We start from the raw sequence: 15,896 nt of genomic DNA on the forward strand, positions 1-15,896 counted from the left end.
ACTCACAGTTAACAGCCTTTGTATTGAGTTTGTGCTTGAAATGTACTGTAATTCTGCAAACTGTTAATAAATTCTTCAATCAATCAATCAATCAAAGCTACAGAGCTGCGGGATCAATGCAACACAGCTGGGAACGATATAAATATATTTATAATGATATAAATATATTTATAATGATATAAATATATTTATGATGACATAAATATATAAAATATAAATATATAAAAAATATATAAATGATATAAATATATTTATATCATTATAAATATATTTATAATGATATAAATATATTTATAATGATATACATATATTTATAATGATATAAAGTGATTGAAGGTGTGGATTATTGTAATATTTACCATGTGGTCTAATGACAAACCAGCCAATCAGATGGATGTGTTCTGTTATTTTATATTCATATGTATGTTATGTTTATATTTTAAAGGTATGCCATCAGGGAGAGCAGCAGCTTGGTGAAAATCTTCAAAAACTTCAAGGAGAAGAAGTCGTTCAAACCAGACTTTGGTGCCGAAGGTGAGAGAATGATTGCATTCTGTACAGCACTACTTGTTGTTAACTAGTTGTACGAACGCTTGTTTTCTATTGTTGTATTGTTTATTGGATCTTGTTTAGTCGATACACTTAATTGTTTTAGCTCATGCTCATTTGATTTAGCTATTTTGTCTCATCTGTTTAAGGAAATAGGTAGCTGATATATTGCACTTTTACCTTAGCGCTAGGTATACTCTTGGTTGCTTGTTTTTGCAGAAAATGCACTAAAGACTTCTGGTGATTAGTAGTTTTTGTTCCCTACCTATGTTGAATACACTTATTGTAAGTCGCTTTGGATAAAAGCGTCTGCTAAATGACTGTAATGTAATGTACAGCACCTTGTAAACATGTGTGTCCTTGTATTGTATCTCTTATGTGGACATAAATAAAGTGTGTGTGTGTGTGTGTGTGTGTGTGTGTGTGTGTGTGTGTGTGTGTGTGTGTGTGTGTGTGTGTGTGTGTGTGTGTGTGTGTGTGTGTGTGTGTGTGTGTGTGTGTGTGTGTGCGCGCGCGCGTGCGTAGGTATCTATGGAGGCTTCCTACTCGGGGTGAGGTCAGTGAACGGTCTGGCCTTTTATGACTGGGAGAACACGGAGCTGGTCCGCCGCATCGAGATACAGCCTAAACATGTACGTTATATGTGTTTATATATGTTATATATACATATATGTATGAATGTCTGTTAATATGCTATACATGACGACGCATGAGCACTGGAGCACCTGTTCTGTATCTTGTTGGTCTTGTAGATCTTCTGGAGTGACTCAGGGGAGTTAGTCTGCAAGGCCACAGAGAATGTAATGTTAACAGATCTTCTGGTCAGACAGTGGGGAGTTAGGCCGGTTTCACACCCACAGTTTGCATTTTGATTTTGGTCCGTTTGGTGTTCACACAGGACTTTGTAAAGCGAACCAAATATGACACGTGGACATGTTAAGCGAACCAAATAGTGAAAAAAAAGAGAAGAGGTCGCATCGCAGGCTTCGTCATAACTTTGCGTGGTGGCGGCGACGCATGCTTAAAATAAACAGATCAAGCGTACATCGTGTACCATACCGTTCCGTGTCGATAACTTGTACATCTGTTATTTTTGCGCATGTGAACCTCGTACGCTGCCATTACATTTATAATAATGTAATGTTATGTTGTTGGTCTTGTAGATCCATTACATTTATAATAATGTAATGTTATGTTGTTGGTCTTGTAGATCCATTACATTTATAATAATGTAATGTTATGTTGTTGGTCTTGTAGATCCATTACATTTATAATAATGTAATGTTATGTTGTTGGTCTTGTAGATCTTCTGGTCAGACTCAGGGGAGCTGGTCTGCATGGCCACAGAGGATGTGATGTAATGTTATGTTGTTGGTCTTGTAGATCTTCTGGTCAGACTCAGGGGAGCTGGTCTGCATGGCCACAGAGGAGTCCTTCTTCATCCTGCGTTACTGTGCAGATAAAGTGGCTTCGTCTCAGGAGAACAACGAGGGAGTGACGGAGGACGGCATCGAGGACGCCTTCGAGGTAACTTTAAACAGCTCATAAGAGTGTTAAACACCTCCTTCTATTACCCTACCTCCACCCTTTACCACCTCCTTCTATTACCCTACCTCCACCCTTTACCACCTCCTATTACCCTACCTCCACCCTTTACCACCTCCTTCTATTACCCTACCTCCACCCTTTACCACCTCCTTCTATTACCCTACCTCCACCCTTTACCACCTCCTTCTATTACCCTACCTCCACCCTTTACCACCTCCTTCTATTACCCTACCTCCACCCTTTACCACCTCCTTCTATTACCCTACCTCCACCCTTTACCACCTCCTTCTATTACCCTACCTCCACCCTTTACCACCTCCTTCTATTACCCTACCTCCACCCTTTAACACCTCCTTCTATTACCCTACCTCCACCCTTTACCACCTCCTTCTATTACCCTACCTCCACCCTTTAACACCTCCTTCTATTACCCTACCTCCACCCTTTACCACCTCCTTCTATTACCCTACCTCCACCCTTTACCACCTCCTTCTATTACCCTACCTCCACCCTTTAACACCTCCTTCTATTACCCTACCTCCACCCTTTACCACCTCCTTCTATTACCCTACCTCCACCCTTTACCACCTCCTTCTATTACCCTACCTCCACCCTTTACCACCTCCTTCTATTACCCTACCTCCACCCTTTACCACCTCCTTCTATTACCCTACCTCCACCCTTTACCACCTCCTTCTATTACCCTACCTCCACCCTTTAACACCTCCTTCTATTACCCTACCTCCACCCTTTACCACCTCCTTCTATTACCCTACCTCCACCCTTTACCACCTCCTTCTATTACCCTACCTCCACCCTTTACCACCTCCTTATATTACCCTACCTCCACCCTTTACCACCTCCTTCTATTACCTCCACCCTTTACCACCTCCTTCTATTACCCTACCTCCACCCTTTACCACCTCCTTCTATTACCCTACCTCCACCCTTTAACACCTCCTTCTATTACCCTACCTCCACCCTTTACCACCTCCTTCTATTACCCTACCTCCACCCTTTACCACCTCCTTCTATTACCCTACCTCCACCCTTTACCACCTCCTTCTATTACCCTACCTCCACCCTTTACCACCTCCTCCTATTACCCTACCTCCACCCTTTACCACCTCCTTCTATTACCCTACCTCCACCCTTTACCACCTCCTTCTATTACCCTACCTCCACCCTTTACCACCTCCTCCTATTACCCTACCTCCACCCTTTACCACCTCCTTCTATTACCCTACCTCCACCCTTTACCACCTCCTTCTATTACCCTACCTCCACCCTTTACCACCTCCTTCTATTACCCTACCTCCACCCTTTAACACCTCCTTCTATTACCCTACCTCCACCCTTTACCACCTCCTTCTATTACCCTACCTCCACCCTTTACCACCTCCTTCTATTACCCTACCTCCACCCTTTACCACCTCCTTCTATTACCCTACCTCCACCCTTTACCACCTCCTCCTATTACCCTACCTCCACCCTTTACCACCTCCTTCTATTACCCTACCTCCACCCTTTACCACCTCCTTCTATTACCCTACCTCCACCCTTTACCACCTCCTCCTATTACCCTACCTCCACCCTTTACCACCTCCTTCTATTACCCTACCTCCACCCTTTACCACCTCCTTCTATTACCCTACCTCCACCCTTTACCACCTCCTTCTATTACCCTACCTCCACCCTTTACCACCTCCTTCTATTACCCTACCTCCACCCTTTACCACCTCCTTCTATTACCCTACCTCCACCCTTTACCACCTCCTTCTATTACCCTACCTCCACCCTTTACCACCTCCTTCTATTACCCTACCTCCACCCTTTACCACCTCCTTCTATTACCCTACCTCCACCCTTTACCACCTCCTTCTATTACCCTACCTCCACCCTTTACCACCTCCTTCTATTACCCTACCTCCACCCTTTACCTCCACCCAGAGGTAACCCCACCCTTTAAACTGCTCATAACCACCCTTTAACACCTGCTAACGTCTGCTATTTTTGAAAAATCGTGAAAATGTGGCCCAAATGTTTGAATATATATTCTTTCAGAGCGAACGTTTTTAACTCAAATCTTTGCTTCTGGGAGGTCCCTGGAACAACATGTTTTCAGATGGGGGTCGGCGGCCGAATACAGATAATTTTGGAGGTCCTTGACATGAAATTGTTTGAGAACCACTGACATAGAAAAAATTAGTTTTTCAGAAAACTGTCAGGATTTAGAAGACATTTGTAGAACCGAACTTAAGTCTAAATGGGTTAACAGGGTGGTGTATTAACAGGGTGGTGTATTAACAGGGTGGTGTATCTACTCTGTTAGTTATAGAAGGTGTTAACAGGGTGGTGTTGTGTCTTCAGGTTCAAGGTGAAATCCAGGAGGTTGTGAAGACAGGTCTCTGGGTTGGAGACTGCTTCATCTACACCTCGTCTGTCAACAGACTCAACTACTTCGTAGGAGGAGAGATCGTCACCATCGCTCACCTGGACAGGTGATGATAAAACAATACAATGGAAATAACCATGGTCTAGTGGGACTGAACAATAGAAACTATACAAAGCTCAATCTTACCCCCTCCCCTCGCCCGTAGCCCCTCCCCTAGCCTCGACGACCTTACAGGCGTATGCAAAGGCTCAACTTATGTAACTTAGACAGTAGACACAACACTATATAGTGTAGACTTATAGTTTCATTATATAGATATTCCACTGTTAGTGCTATGAGCTTGTAGATCTGCTATTTTTAAATAGCTAAAGCATAACATAATGCTTAAAGCACCAAAAGGGGTTCCCGCCCAGAATAGGCTAAGGACCATGTGTCTTCTGGTTGTGTTGTAGGACCATGTATCTCCTGGGCTAAGGACCATGTATCTCCTGGGCTAAGGACCATGTGTCTTCTGGTTGTGTCTTAGGACCATGTATCTCCTGGGCTAAGGACCATGTGTCTTCTGGTTGTGTTGTAGGACCATGTATCTCCTGGGCTACATCCCTAAAGACGACCGCCTCTACCTCGGGGACAAGGAGCTGAACATCGTGTCGTATTCTCTGCTGGTGTCGGTCCTGGAGTACCAGACGGCCGTCATGAGGCGAGACTTCAGCATGGCCGACAAGGTCCTTCCCACCATCCCCAAGGAGCAGCGCACCAGGGTGGCACACTTCCTGGAGAAACAGGTACCCGTGTAACACCTTAAACTACTCCTTGGAGAAACAGGTACCTGTGTAACACCTTCAACTACTCCCTGGTAGTTTAAGGTGTTACTGAGGTCAGAACTACAGACTCGCTCCCAATCTAAACTATGGAATGAACTTCCCATTGCAGTCAGAACTACATACTCACTCCCAATCTAAACTATGGAATGAACTTCCCATTACAGTCAGAACTACAGACTCACTCCCAATCTAAACTATGGAATGAACGTCCCATTGCAGTCAGAACTACAGACTCACTCCCAATCTAAACTATGGAATGAACTTCCCATTGCAGTCAGAACTACAGACTCACTCCCAATCTAAACTATGGAATGAACTTCCCATTGCAGTCAGAACTACAGACTCACTCCCAATCTAAACTATGGAATGAACTTCCCATTGCAGTCAGAACTACAGACTCACTCCCAATCTAAACTATGGAATGAACTTCCCATTGCAGTCAGAACTACAGACTCACTCCCAATCTAAACTATGGAGTGAACTTCCCATTGCAGTCAGAACTACAGATTCACTCCCAATCTAAACTATGGAGTGAACTTCCCATTGCAGTCAGAACTACAGACTCACTCCCCATCTAAACTATGGAATGAACTTCCCATTACAGTCAGAACTACAGACTCACTCACAATCGTCTAGCTTTGACGACCTTACAGGCTAGCTAGTGCAAAGGCTCAACTTATGTAACTTAGACAGCATTTTATGTAGACATAGCAGCACTATATAGTGTATATCTCTGCGTTCGGGAGGAAACCTCATAACTCCAAAATGTTCATTTTTCAGGAAATGAAAAACATACATTTCTCAGGAAATTAAGAAAACCTTATATTTTTAAAACAAAGCAATACAGCCTCATCAAAGTTGGTGTTGTGACTTTATATATTGTCAATTACTTCCATGAGAGGGAGAGAGGTGGTGGAGTTAGTTGCTTTAGCAGACATTTTGAGGGTCCAATGGAGTTAAGAGGTTTTAATGTTAAGAACGAGTTAAGAATGTTTATCATTCCAGGGTTTATAACAGTTATTGTATTAAACACATTGTTTATAATGTAAGGGTTTATAACAACAGTTATTGTATTAAACACATTGTTTATAATTTAAGGGTTTATAACAGTTATTGTATTAAACATATTGTTTATCATTCCAGGGTTTATAACAGTTATTGTATTAAACATAGTGTTTATAATTCAAGGATTTATAACAACAGTTATTGTATTAAACACATTGTTTATAATTTAAGGGTTTATAACAACAGTTATTGTATTAAACATAGTGTTTATAATTTAAGGGTTTATAACAGTTATTGTATTAAACACATTGTTTATAATGTAAGGGTTTATAACAGTTATTGTATTAAACACATTGTTTATCATTCCAGGGTTTATAACAGTTATTGTATTAAACATAGTGTTTATCATTCCAGGGTTTATAACCGTTATTGTATTAAACATAGTGTTTATAATTTAAGGGTTTATAACAACAGTTATTGTATTAAACACATTGTTTATCATTCCAGGGTTTATAACAGTTATTGTATTAAACACATTGTTTATCATTCCAGGGTTTATAACAGTTATTGTATTAAACATAGTGTTTATCATTCCAGGGTTTATAACCGTTATTGTATTAAACATAGTGTTTATAATTTAAGGGTTTATAACAACAGTTATTGTATTAAACACATTGTTTATCATTCCAGGGTTTCAAACAACAGGCCCTGGCCGTGTCCACAGACCCTGAGCATCGATTTGAACTCTCTCTGAACCTGGGAGAGCTGAAGATAGCCTACCAGCTGGCCGTGGAGGCTGAGGTAATCAATCTATAATCTATAATCTATCAATGAAGATAGCCTACCAGGCTGTGGAGGCTGAGGTAATCAATAATCTATCGATGAAGATAGTCTGGCTGTAGAGGCTGAGGTAACATTGTGTTTTATTATTTGTGTGTGTGTGTGTGTGTGTGTGTGTGTGTGTGTGTGTGTGTGTTATATATATATATATATATATATATATATATATTAGTATATATATATATAATATATATTTCTACAGTCAGAACAGAAGTGGAAGCAGCTAGCAGAACTCTCCATAACAAAGTGTATATGTGTGTTTATATGTAAATATATATTTCAGTCTGAACAGAAGTGGAAGCAGCTAGCTGAACTCTCCATAACGAAGTGCCAGTTCGCTCTGGCTCAGGAGTGTCTTCACCACGCCCAGGACTACGGAGGTCTGCTCCTATTGGCTACGGCCTCAGGGAACGCCTCCATGGTCGCCAAGCTGGCCGAGGGGGCGGAGCGAGACGGGAAGAACAACGTCGCTTTCATGACCTACTTTCTACAGGGGAAGTGAGTATAGAGAGACATTCACTTTACATTACCTAGAGAGAGAGAGAGATGAAACCCCAAAAGAGTCCCTTCTGCCAACTAGTCCTTGGACTTATTGATCACTCACAACCCAACAACAGTGTCCAGCCTCAACCTCAGACCAGCACTGCTTTACAACCACTAATTAGAGTCAACCTAATTAGTAAACTAATAAAAGACACATATCTGGAACATTGGACCAATCAAACCAAAACTCAAAACAAACTTAATTGCTATCTGGCCCTAAAACATGAATATAAACTGGCAGAGTATCTGTTTTCGGTCAAAGATAAAAAGCAAAGACAGATCTTGACCAAATACAGAGTGAGTGACCACAGTCATTGTACCTCGGCTGAGGTAGAGACTGAGACACTTCCTATTAAAATGTAATAAATGAGAGAGAGAGAGGAAGAGGAAGAACAACGTCGCTTTCATGACTTACTTTCTACAGGGGAAGTAAGTATAGAGAGACATTCACTTTACATTACCTAGAGAGAGAGAGACCTTCACTTTACATTACCTAGAGAGAGAGAGAGACCTTCAATTTAGATTACCTAGAGAGAGAGAGACCTTCACTTTACATTACCTAGAGAGAGAGACCTTCACTTTACATTACCTAGAGAGAGAGAGAGACCTTCACTTTAGATTACCTAGAGAGAGAGAGACCTTCACTTTACATTACCTAGAGAGAGAGAGAGAGACCTTCACTTTACATTACCTAGAGAGAGAGAGAGACCTTCACTTTACATTACCTAGAGAGAGAGAGAGACCTTCACTTTACATTACCTAGAGAGAGAGAGAGACCTTCACTTTACATTACCTAGAGAGAGAGAGACCTTCACTTTACATTACCTAGAGAGAGAGAGACCTTCACTTTACATTACCTATAGAGAGAGAGAGAGACCTTCACTTTACATTACCTAGAGAGAGAGAGAAACCTTCACTTTACATTACCTAGAGAGAGAGAGACCTTCACTTTACATTACGTAGAGAGAGAGAGAGAGACCTTCACTTTACATTACCTATAGAGAGAGAGAGACCTTCACTTTACATTACCTAGAGAGAGAGAGACCTTCACTTTACATTACCTATAGAGAGAGAGACCTTCACTTTACATTACCTAGAGAGAGAGAGACCTTCACTTTACATTACCTATAGAGAGAGAGACCTTCACTTTACATTACCTAGAGAGAGAGAGAGACCTTCACTTTACATTACCTAGAGAGAGAGAGACCTTCACTTTACATTACCTAGAGAGAGAGAGAGACCTTCACTTTACATTACCTAGAGAGAGAGAGACCTTCACTTTACATTACCTAGAGAGAGAGAGAGACCTTCACTTTACATTACCTAGAGAGAGAGAGACCTTCACTTTACATTACCTAGAGAGAGAGAGAGACCTTCACTTTACATTACCTAGAGAGAGAGAGAGATTCACTTTACATTACCTAGAGACAGAGAGAGAGACCTTCACTTTACATTACCTAGAGAGAGAGAGAGACATTCACTTTACATTACCTAGAGAGAGAGAGAGAGACCTTCACTTTACATTACCTAGAGAGAGAGAGACCTTCACTTTACATTACCTAGAGAGAGAGAGAGAGAGACCTTCACTTTACATTACCTATAGAGAGAGAGAGACCTTCCCTTTACATTACCTAGAGAGAGAGAGAGAGACCTTCACTTTACATTACCTAGAGAGAGAGAGACCTTCACTTTACATTACCTAGAGAGAGAGAGACCTTCACTTTACATTACCTAGAGAGAGAGAGAGACCTTCACTTTACATTACCTAGAGAGAGAGAGAGAGACCTTCACTTTACATTACCTAGAGAGAGAGAGAAACCTTCACTTTACATTACCTAGAGAGAGAGAGACCTTCACTTTACATTACCTAGAGAGAGAGAGAGAGACCTTCACTTTACATTACCTAGAGAGAGAGAGAGACCTTCACTTTACATTACCTAGAGAGAGAGACCTTCACTTTACATTACCTAGAGAGAGAGAGAGACCTTCACTTTACATTACCTAGAGAGAGAGAGAGACCTTCACTTTACATTACCTAGAGAGAGAGAGAGAAACCTTCACTTTACATTACCTAGAGAGAGAGAGAGAGAGACCTTCACTTTACATTACCTAGAGAGAGAGAGAGAGAGACCTTCACTTTACATTACCTAGAGAGAGAGAGACCTTCACTTTACATTACCTAGAGAGAGAGAGAGACCTTCACTTTACATTACCTATAGAGAGAGAGAGAGACCTTCACTTTACATTACCTAGAGAGAGAGAGACCTTCACTTTTACATTACCTAGAGAGAGAGAGAGAGACCTTCACTTTACATTACCTAGAGAGAGAGAGAAACCTTCACTTTACATTACCTAGAGAGAGAGAGAGACCTTCACTTTACATTACCTAGAGAGAGAGAGAGACCTTCACTTTACATTACCTAGAGAGAGAGAGACCTTCACTTTACAATACCTAGAGAGAGAGAGAGACCTTCACTTTACATTACCTAGAGAGAGAGAGACCTTCACTTTACATTACCTAGAGAGAGAGAGACCTTCACTTTACATTACCTAGAGAGAGAGAGAGACCTTCACTTTACATTACCTAGAGAGAGAGAGACCTTCACTTTACATTACCTATAGAGAGAGAGAGAGACCTTCACTTTACATTACCTATAGAGAGAGAGAGAGACCTTCACTTTACATTACCTAGAGAGAGAGAGAGAGAGACCTTCACTTTACATTACCTATAGAGAGAGAGAGACCTTCACTTTACATTACCTATAGAGAGAGAGAGAGACCTTCACTTTACATTACCTAGAGAGAGAGAGACCTTCACTTTACATTACCTAGAGAGAGAGAGAGAGACCTTCACTTTACATTACCTATAGAGAGAGAGATACATTACCTAGAGAGAGAGAGAGACCTTCACTTTACATTACCTATAGAGAGAGAGAGAGACCTTCACTTTACATTACCTAGAGAGAGAGACCTTCACTTTACATTACCTAGAGAGAGAGAGAGACCTTCACTTTACATTACCTAGAGAGAGAGAGAGACCTTCACTTTACATTACCTAGAGAGAGAGAGAGACCTTCACTTTACATTACCTAGAGAGAGAGAGACCTTCACTTTACATTACGTATAGAGAGAGAGAGACCTTCACTTTACATTACCTAGAGAGAGAGAGACCTTCACTTTACATTACCTATAGAGAGAGAGAGAAACCTTCACTTTACATTACGTATAGAGAGAGAGAGACCTTCACTTTACATTACCTAGAGAGAGAGAGACCTTCACTTTACATTACCTAGAGAGAGAGAGACCTTCACTTTACATTACCTATAGAGAGAGAGAGACCTTCACTTTACATTACCTATAGAGAGAGAGAGAGAGAGACCTTCACTTTACATTACCTAGAGAGAGAGAGAGAGACCTTCACTTTACATTACCTAGAGAGAGAGAGAGAGAGACCTTCACTTTACATTACCTAGAGAGAGAGAGATACATTACCTAGAGAGAGAGAGAGACCTTCACTTTACATTACCTATAGAGAGAGAGAGAGACCTTCACTTTACATTACCTAGAGAGAGAGAGAGACCTTCACTTTACATTACCTAGAGAGAGAGAGAGACCTTCACTTTACATTACCTAGAGAGAGAGAGAGACCTTCACTTTACATTACCTAGAGAGAGAGAGACCTTCACTTTACATTACCTAGAGAGAGAGAGAGACCTTCACTTTACATTACCTAGAGAGAGAGAGAGACCTTCACTTTACATTACCTAGAGAGAGAGAGACCTTCACTTTGCATTACCTAGAGAGAGAGAGAGACCTTCACTTTACATTACCTAGAGAGAGAGAGAGACCTTCACTTTACATTACCTAGAGAGAGAGAGAGACCTTCACTTTACATTACCTAGAGAGAGAGAGAGACCTTCACTTTACATTACCTAGAGAGAGAGAGAGACCTTCACTTTACATTACCTAGAGAGAGAGAGACCTTCACTTTACATTACCTAGAGAGCGAGAGAGAGACCTTCACTTTACATTACCTAGAGAGAGAGAGACCTTCACTTTACATTACCTAGAGAGAGAGACCTTCACTTTACATTACCTAGAGAGAGAGAGAGACCTTCACTTTACATTACCTAGAGAGAGAGAGACCTTCACTTTACATTACCTAGAGAGAGAGAGACCTTCACTTTACATTACCTAGAGAGAGAGAGAGACCTTCACTTTACATTACCTAGAGAGAGAGAGACCTTCACTTTACACTACCTAGAGAGAGAGAGAGACCTTCACTTTACATTACCTAGAGAGAGAAGGAGAGAGAGAGACCTTCACTTTACATTACCTAGAGAGAGAGAGAGACCTTCACTTTACATTACCTAGAGAGAGAAGGAGAGAGAGAGACCTTCACTTTACATTACCTAGAGAGAGAGAGAGACCTTCACTTTACATTACCTAGAGAGAGAGAGACCTTCACTTTACATTACCTAGAGAGAGAGAGACCTTCACTTTACATTACCTAGAGAGAGAGAGACCTTCACTTTACATTACCTAGAGAGAGAGAGAGAGACCTTCACTTTACATTACCTAGAGAGAGAAGGAGAGAGAGACCTTCACTTTACATTACCTAGAGAGAGAGAGAGACCTTCACTTTACATTACGTATATAGAGAGAGAGAGAGAGAGACCTTCACTTTACATTACCTAGAGAGAGAAGGAGAGAGAGAGACCTTCACTTTACATTACCTAGAGAGAGAGACCTTCACTTTACATTACCTAGAGAGAGAGAGACCTTCACTTTACATTACCTAGAGAGAGAGAGACCTTCACTTTACATTACCTAGAGAGAGAGAGACCTTCACTTTACATTACCTAGAGAGAGAGAGAGACCTTCACTTTACATTACCTAGAGAGAGAAGGAGAGAGAGACCTTCACTTTACATTACCTAGAGAGAGAGAGAGACCTTCACTTTACATTACGTATATAGAGAGAGAGAGAGACCTTCACTTTACATTACCTAGAGAGAGAAGGAGAGAGAGAGACCTTCACTTTACATTACCTATAGAGAGAGAGAGACCTTCACTTTACATTACCTAGCGAGAGAGAGACCTTCACTTTACATGACCTAGAGAGAGAGAGAGAGAGACCTTCACTTTACATTACCTAGAGAGAGAGAGACCTTCACTTTACATTACCTAGAGAGAGAGAGAGACCTTCACTTTACATTACCTAGAGAGAGAGAGACCTTCACTTTACATTACCTAGAGAGAGAGAGACCTTCACTTTACATTACCTAGAGAGAGAGAGACCTTCACTTTACATTACCTAGAGAGAGAGAGAGACCTTCACTTTACATTACCTAGAGAGAGAGACCTTCACTTTACATTACCTAGAGAGAGAGAGAGACCTTCACTTTACATTACCTAGAGAGAGAGAGACCTTCACTTTACATTACCTAGAGAGAGAGAGAGACCTTCACTTTACATTACCTAGAGAGAGAGAGAGAGACCTTCACTTTACATTACCTATAGAGAGAGAGAGACCTTCACTTTACATTACCTAGAGAGAGAGAGACCTTCACTTTACATTACCTAGAGAGAGAGAGAGACCTTCACTTTACATTACCTAGAGAGAGAGAGACCTTCACTTTACATTACCTAGAGAGAGAGAGAGAGACCTTCACTTTACATTACCTAGAGAGAGAGAGACCTTCACTTTACATTACCTAGAGAGAGAGAGACCTTCACTTTACATTACGTATATAGAGAGAGAGAGAGAGACCTTCACTTTACATTACGTATATAGAGAGAGAGAGAGAGACCTTAACTTTACATTACCTAGAGAGAGAGAGAGAGACCTTCACTTTAGATTACCTAGAGAGAGAGAGAGACCTTCACTTTACATTACCTAGAGAGAGAGAGACCTTCACTTTACATTACCTAGAGAGAGAGAGAGACCTTCACTTTACATTACGTATAGAGAGAGAGACCTTCACTTTACATTACGTATATAGAGAGAGACCTTCACTTTACATTACCTAGAGAGAGAGAGAGACCTTCACTTTACATTACCTAGAGAGAGAGAGACCTTCACTTTACATTACCTAGAGAGAGAGAGAGACCTTCACTTTACATTACGTATAGAGAGAGAGACCTTCACTTTACATTACGTATAGAGAGAGAGACCTTCACTTTACATTACCTAGAGAGAGAGAGACCTTCACTTTACATTACCTATAGAGAGAGAGAGAGACCTTCACTTTACATTACCTAGAGAGAGAGAGAGACCTTCACTTTACAATACCTAGAGAGAGAGAGAGAGACCTTCACTTTACATTACCTAGAGAGAGAGAGAGAGACCTTCACTTTACATTACCTAGAGAGAGAGAGAGACCTTCACTTTACATTACCTAGAGAGAGAGAGACCTTCACTTTACATTACCTAGAGAGAGAGAGAGACCTTCACTTTACATTACCTAGAGAGAGAGACCTTCACTTTACATTACACACTACAATGGTTTCAACACAGCCATCTTTTTAGAGTAAATTGTGCTTCAGTATGTTGACAAGCTTCATGGAGATGCTAATTTTCCTTTCCAGCTCGATTTGGCACCTGCCCACAGAGCCAAAACTACTAGTAACTGGTGTACTGACCATGGTATTACTGTGATAAAACTACTAGTAACTGGTGTACTGACCATGGTATTACTGTGATAAAACTACTAGTAACTGGTGTACTGACCATGGTATTACTGTGTTAAAACTACTAGTAACTGGTGTACTGACCATGGCATTACTGTGTTAAAACTACTAGTAACTGGTGTACTGACCATGGTATTACTGTGTTAAAACTACTAGTAACTGGTGTACTGACCATGGTATTACTGTGTTAAAACTACTAGTAACTGGTGTACTGACCATGGTATTACTGTGTTAAAACTAGTAGTAACTGGTGTACTGACCATGGTATTACTGTGTTAAAACTAGTAGTAACTGGTGTACTGACCATGGTATTACTGTGTTAAAACTACTAGTAACTGGTGTACTGACCATGGTATTACTGTGTTAAAACTACTAGTAACTGGTGTACTGACCATGGTATTACGGTGTTAAAACTACTAGTAACTGGTGTACTGACCATGACATTACTGTGCTTAACTGACCAGCCAACTGGCCTGACCTGAACCCCACAGAGAATCTAGGTTGTATTCTCAAGAGGAAGGTGTGAGACATGAGACTGAACAATACAAATTAATTTACGGCTGTTATCAAAGCAAACCTGGGCTTCCATAACACCTCAACAGTGCCACAGGCTGATCACCTCCATGCCACGCCCCATTGGCTGATCACCTCCATGCCACGCCCCATTGGCTGATCACCTCCATGCCACGCCCCATTGGCTGATCACCTCCATGCCACGCCCCATTGGCTGATCACCTCCATGCCACGCCCCATTGGCTGATCACCTCCATGCCACGCCCCATTGGCTGATCACCTCCATGCCACGCCCCATTGGCTGATCACCTCCATGCCACGCCCCATTGATGAAATTATTTGTTCAAAAGTAGCCCAGACCAAGTATTAACTGCATACATTAATATACTTGAGCTGTACGCCATAATCACCAAGATTAAAACAAAAAAAAACGTTTTTAAATACTTCACTTTATTGAGAATTGCATGAATTGAGAATATATGAAAGTTTCAATTTTAATAATTTTGAATTATATTAGGGAAATAAATTAACGTTTACACAATATTCTAGTTCATTGAGATGGAGCTGTATATATAATCTGCTGGAGCATAATGTTATAATATTGAATACATATTTATATTTATAGACTGGACCAGTGTCTAGAACTTCTCATCAGGACCAACCGTCTCCCCGAGGCTGCCTTCCTGGCCAGAACCTACCTTCCCAGCCAGGTGTCCAGAGTGGTCAAACTGTGGAGAGAGAGTCTGGCCAAGGTCAACCAGAAGGTAATGTACTACTGCTACTACTACTACTGCTACTACTGCTGCTACTACTACTACTGCTACTACTACTACTACTGCTACTACTGCTACTACTACTACTGCTACTACTACTACTACTACTACTACTACTACTACTACTACTACTACTGAGAGAGAGTCTGGCCAAGGTCAACCAGAAGGTAATGTACTGCTACTGCTACTACTACTACTACTACTACTACTACTA

The 15,896-nt window shown here is 41.2% G+C and overlaps 1 protein-coding gene across 3 annotated transcripts in view; it reads left to right on the top strand.

The window, feature by feature from the left end:
* The window catches only part of copb2 (COPI coat complex subunit beta 2), a 57,150-nt gene that overhangs the window by 27,036 nt on the left and 14,218 nt on the right, over nucleotides 1–15,896 (top strand). For all 3 annotated transcript variants that reach the window (XM_079531941.1, XM_079531942.1, XM_079531943.1), the window contains 8 exons: nucleotides 446–534; nucleotides 1,075–1,181; nucleotides 1,933–2,076; nucleotides 4,468–4,598; nucleotides 5,070–5,277; nucleotides 7,012–7,122; nucleotides 7,445–7,659; nucleotides 15,535–15,673. In XM_079531941.1, the coding sequence (XP_079388067.1) occupies nucleotides 446–534; nucleotides 1,075–1,181; nucleotides 1,933–2,076; nucleotides 4,468–4,598; nucleotides 5,070–5,277; nucleotides 7,012–7,122; nucleotides 7,445–7,659; nucleotides 15,535–15,673 (1,144 nt within the window). The remainder of the gene's footprint in view (nucleotides 1–445; nucleotides 535–1,074; nucleotides 1,182–1,932; nucleotides 2,077–4,467; nucleotides 4,599–5,069; nucleotides 5,278–7,011; nucleotides 7,123–7,444; nucleotides 7,660–15,534; nucleotides 15,674–15,896) is intronic.

The sequence above is a fragment of the Electrona antarctica genome (assembly GCF_951216825.1).
Source record: "Electrona antarctica genome assembly, contig: scaffold_196, whole genome shotgun sequence".
Lineage (NCBI taxonomy): Eukaryota > Metazoa > Chordata > Actinopteri > Myctophiformes > Myctophidae > Electrona > Electrona antarctica.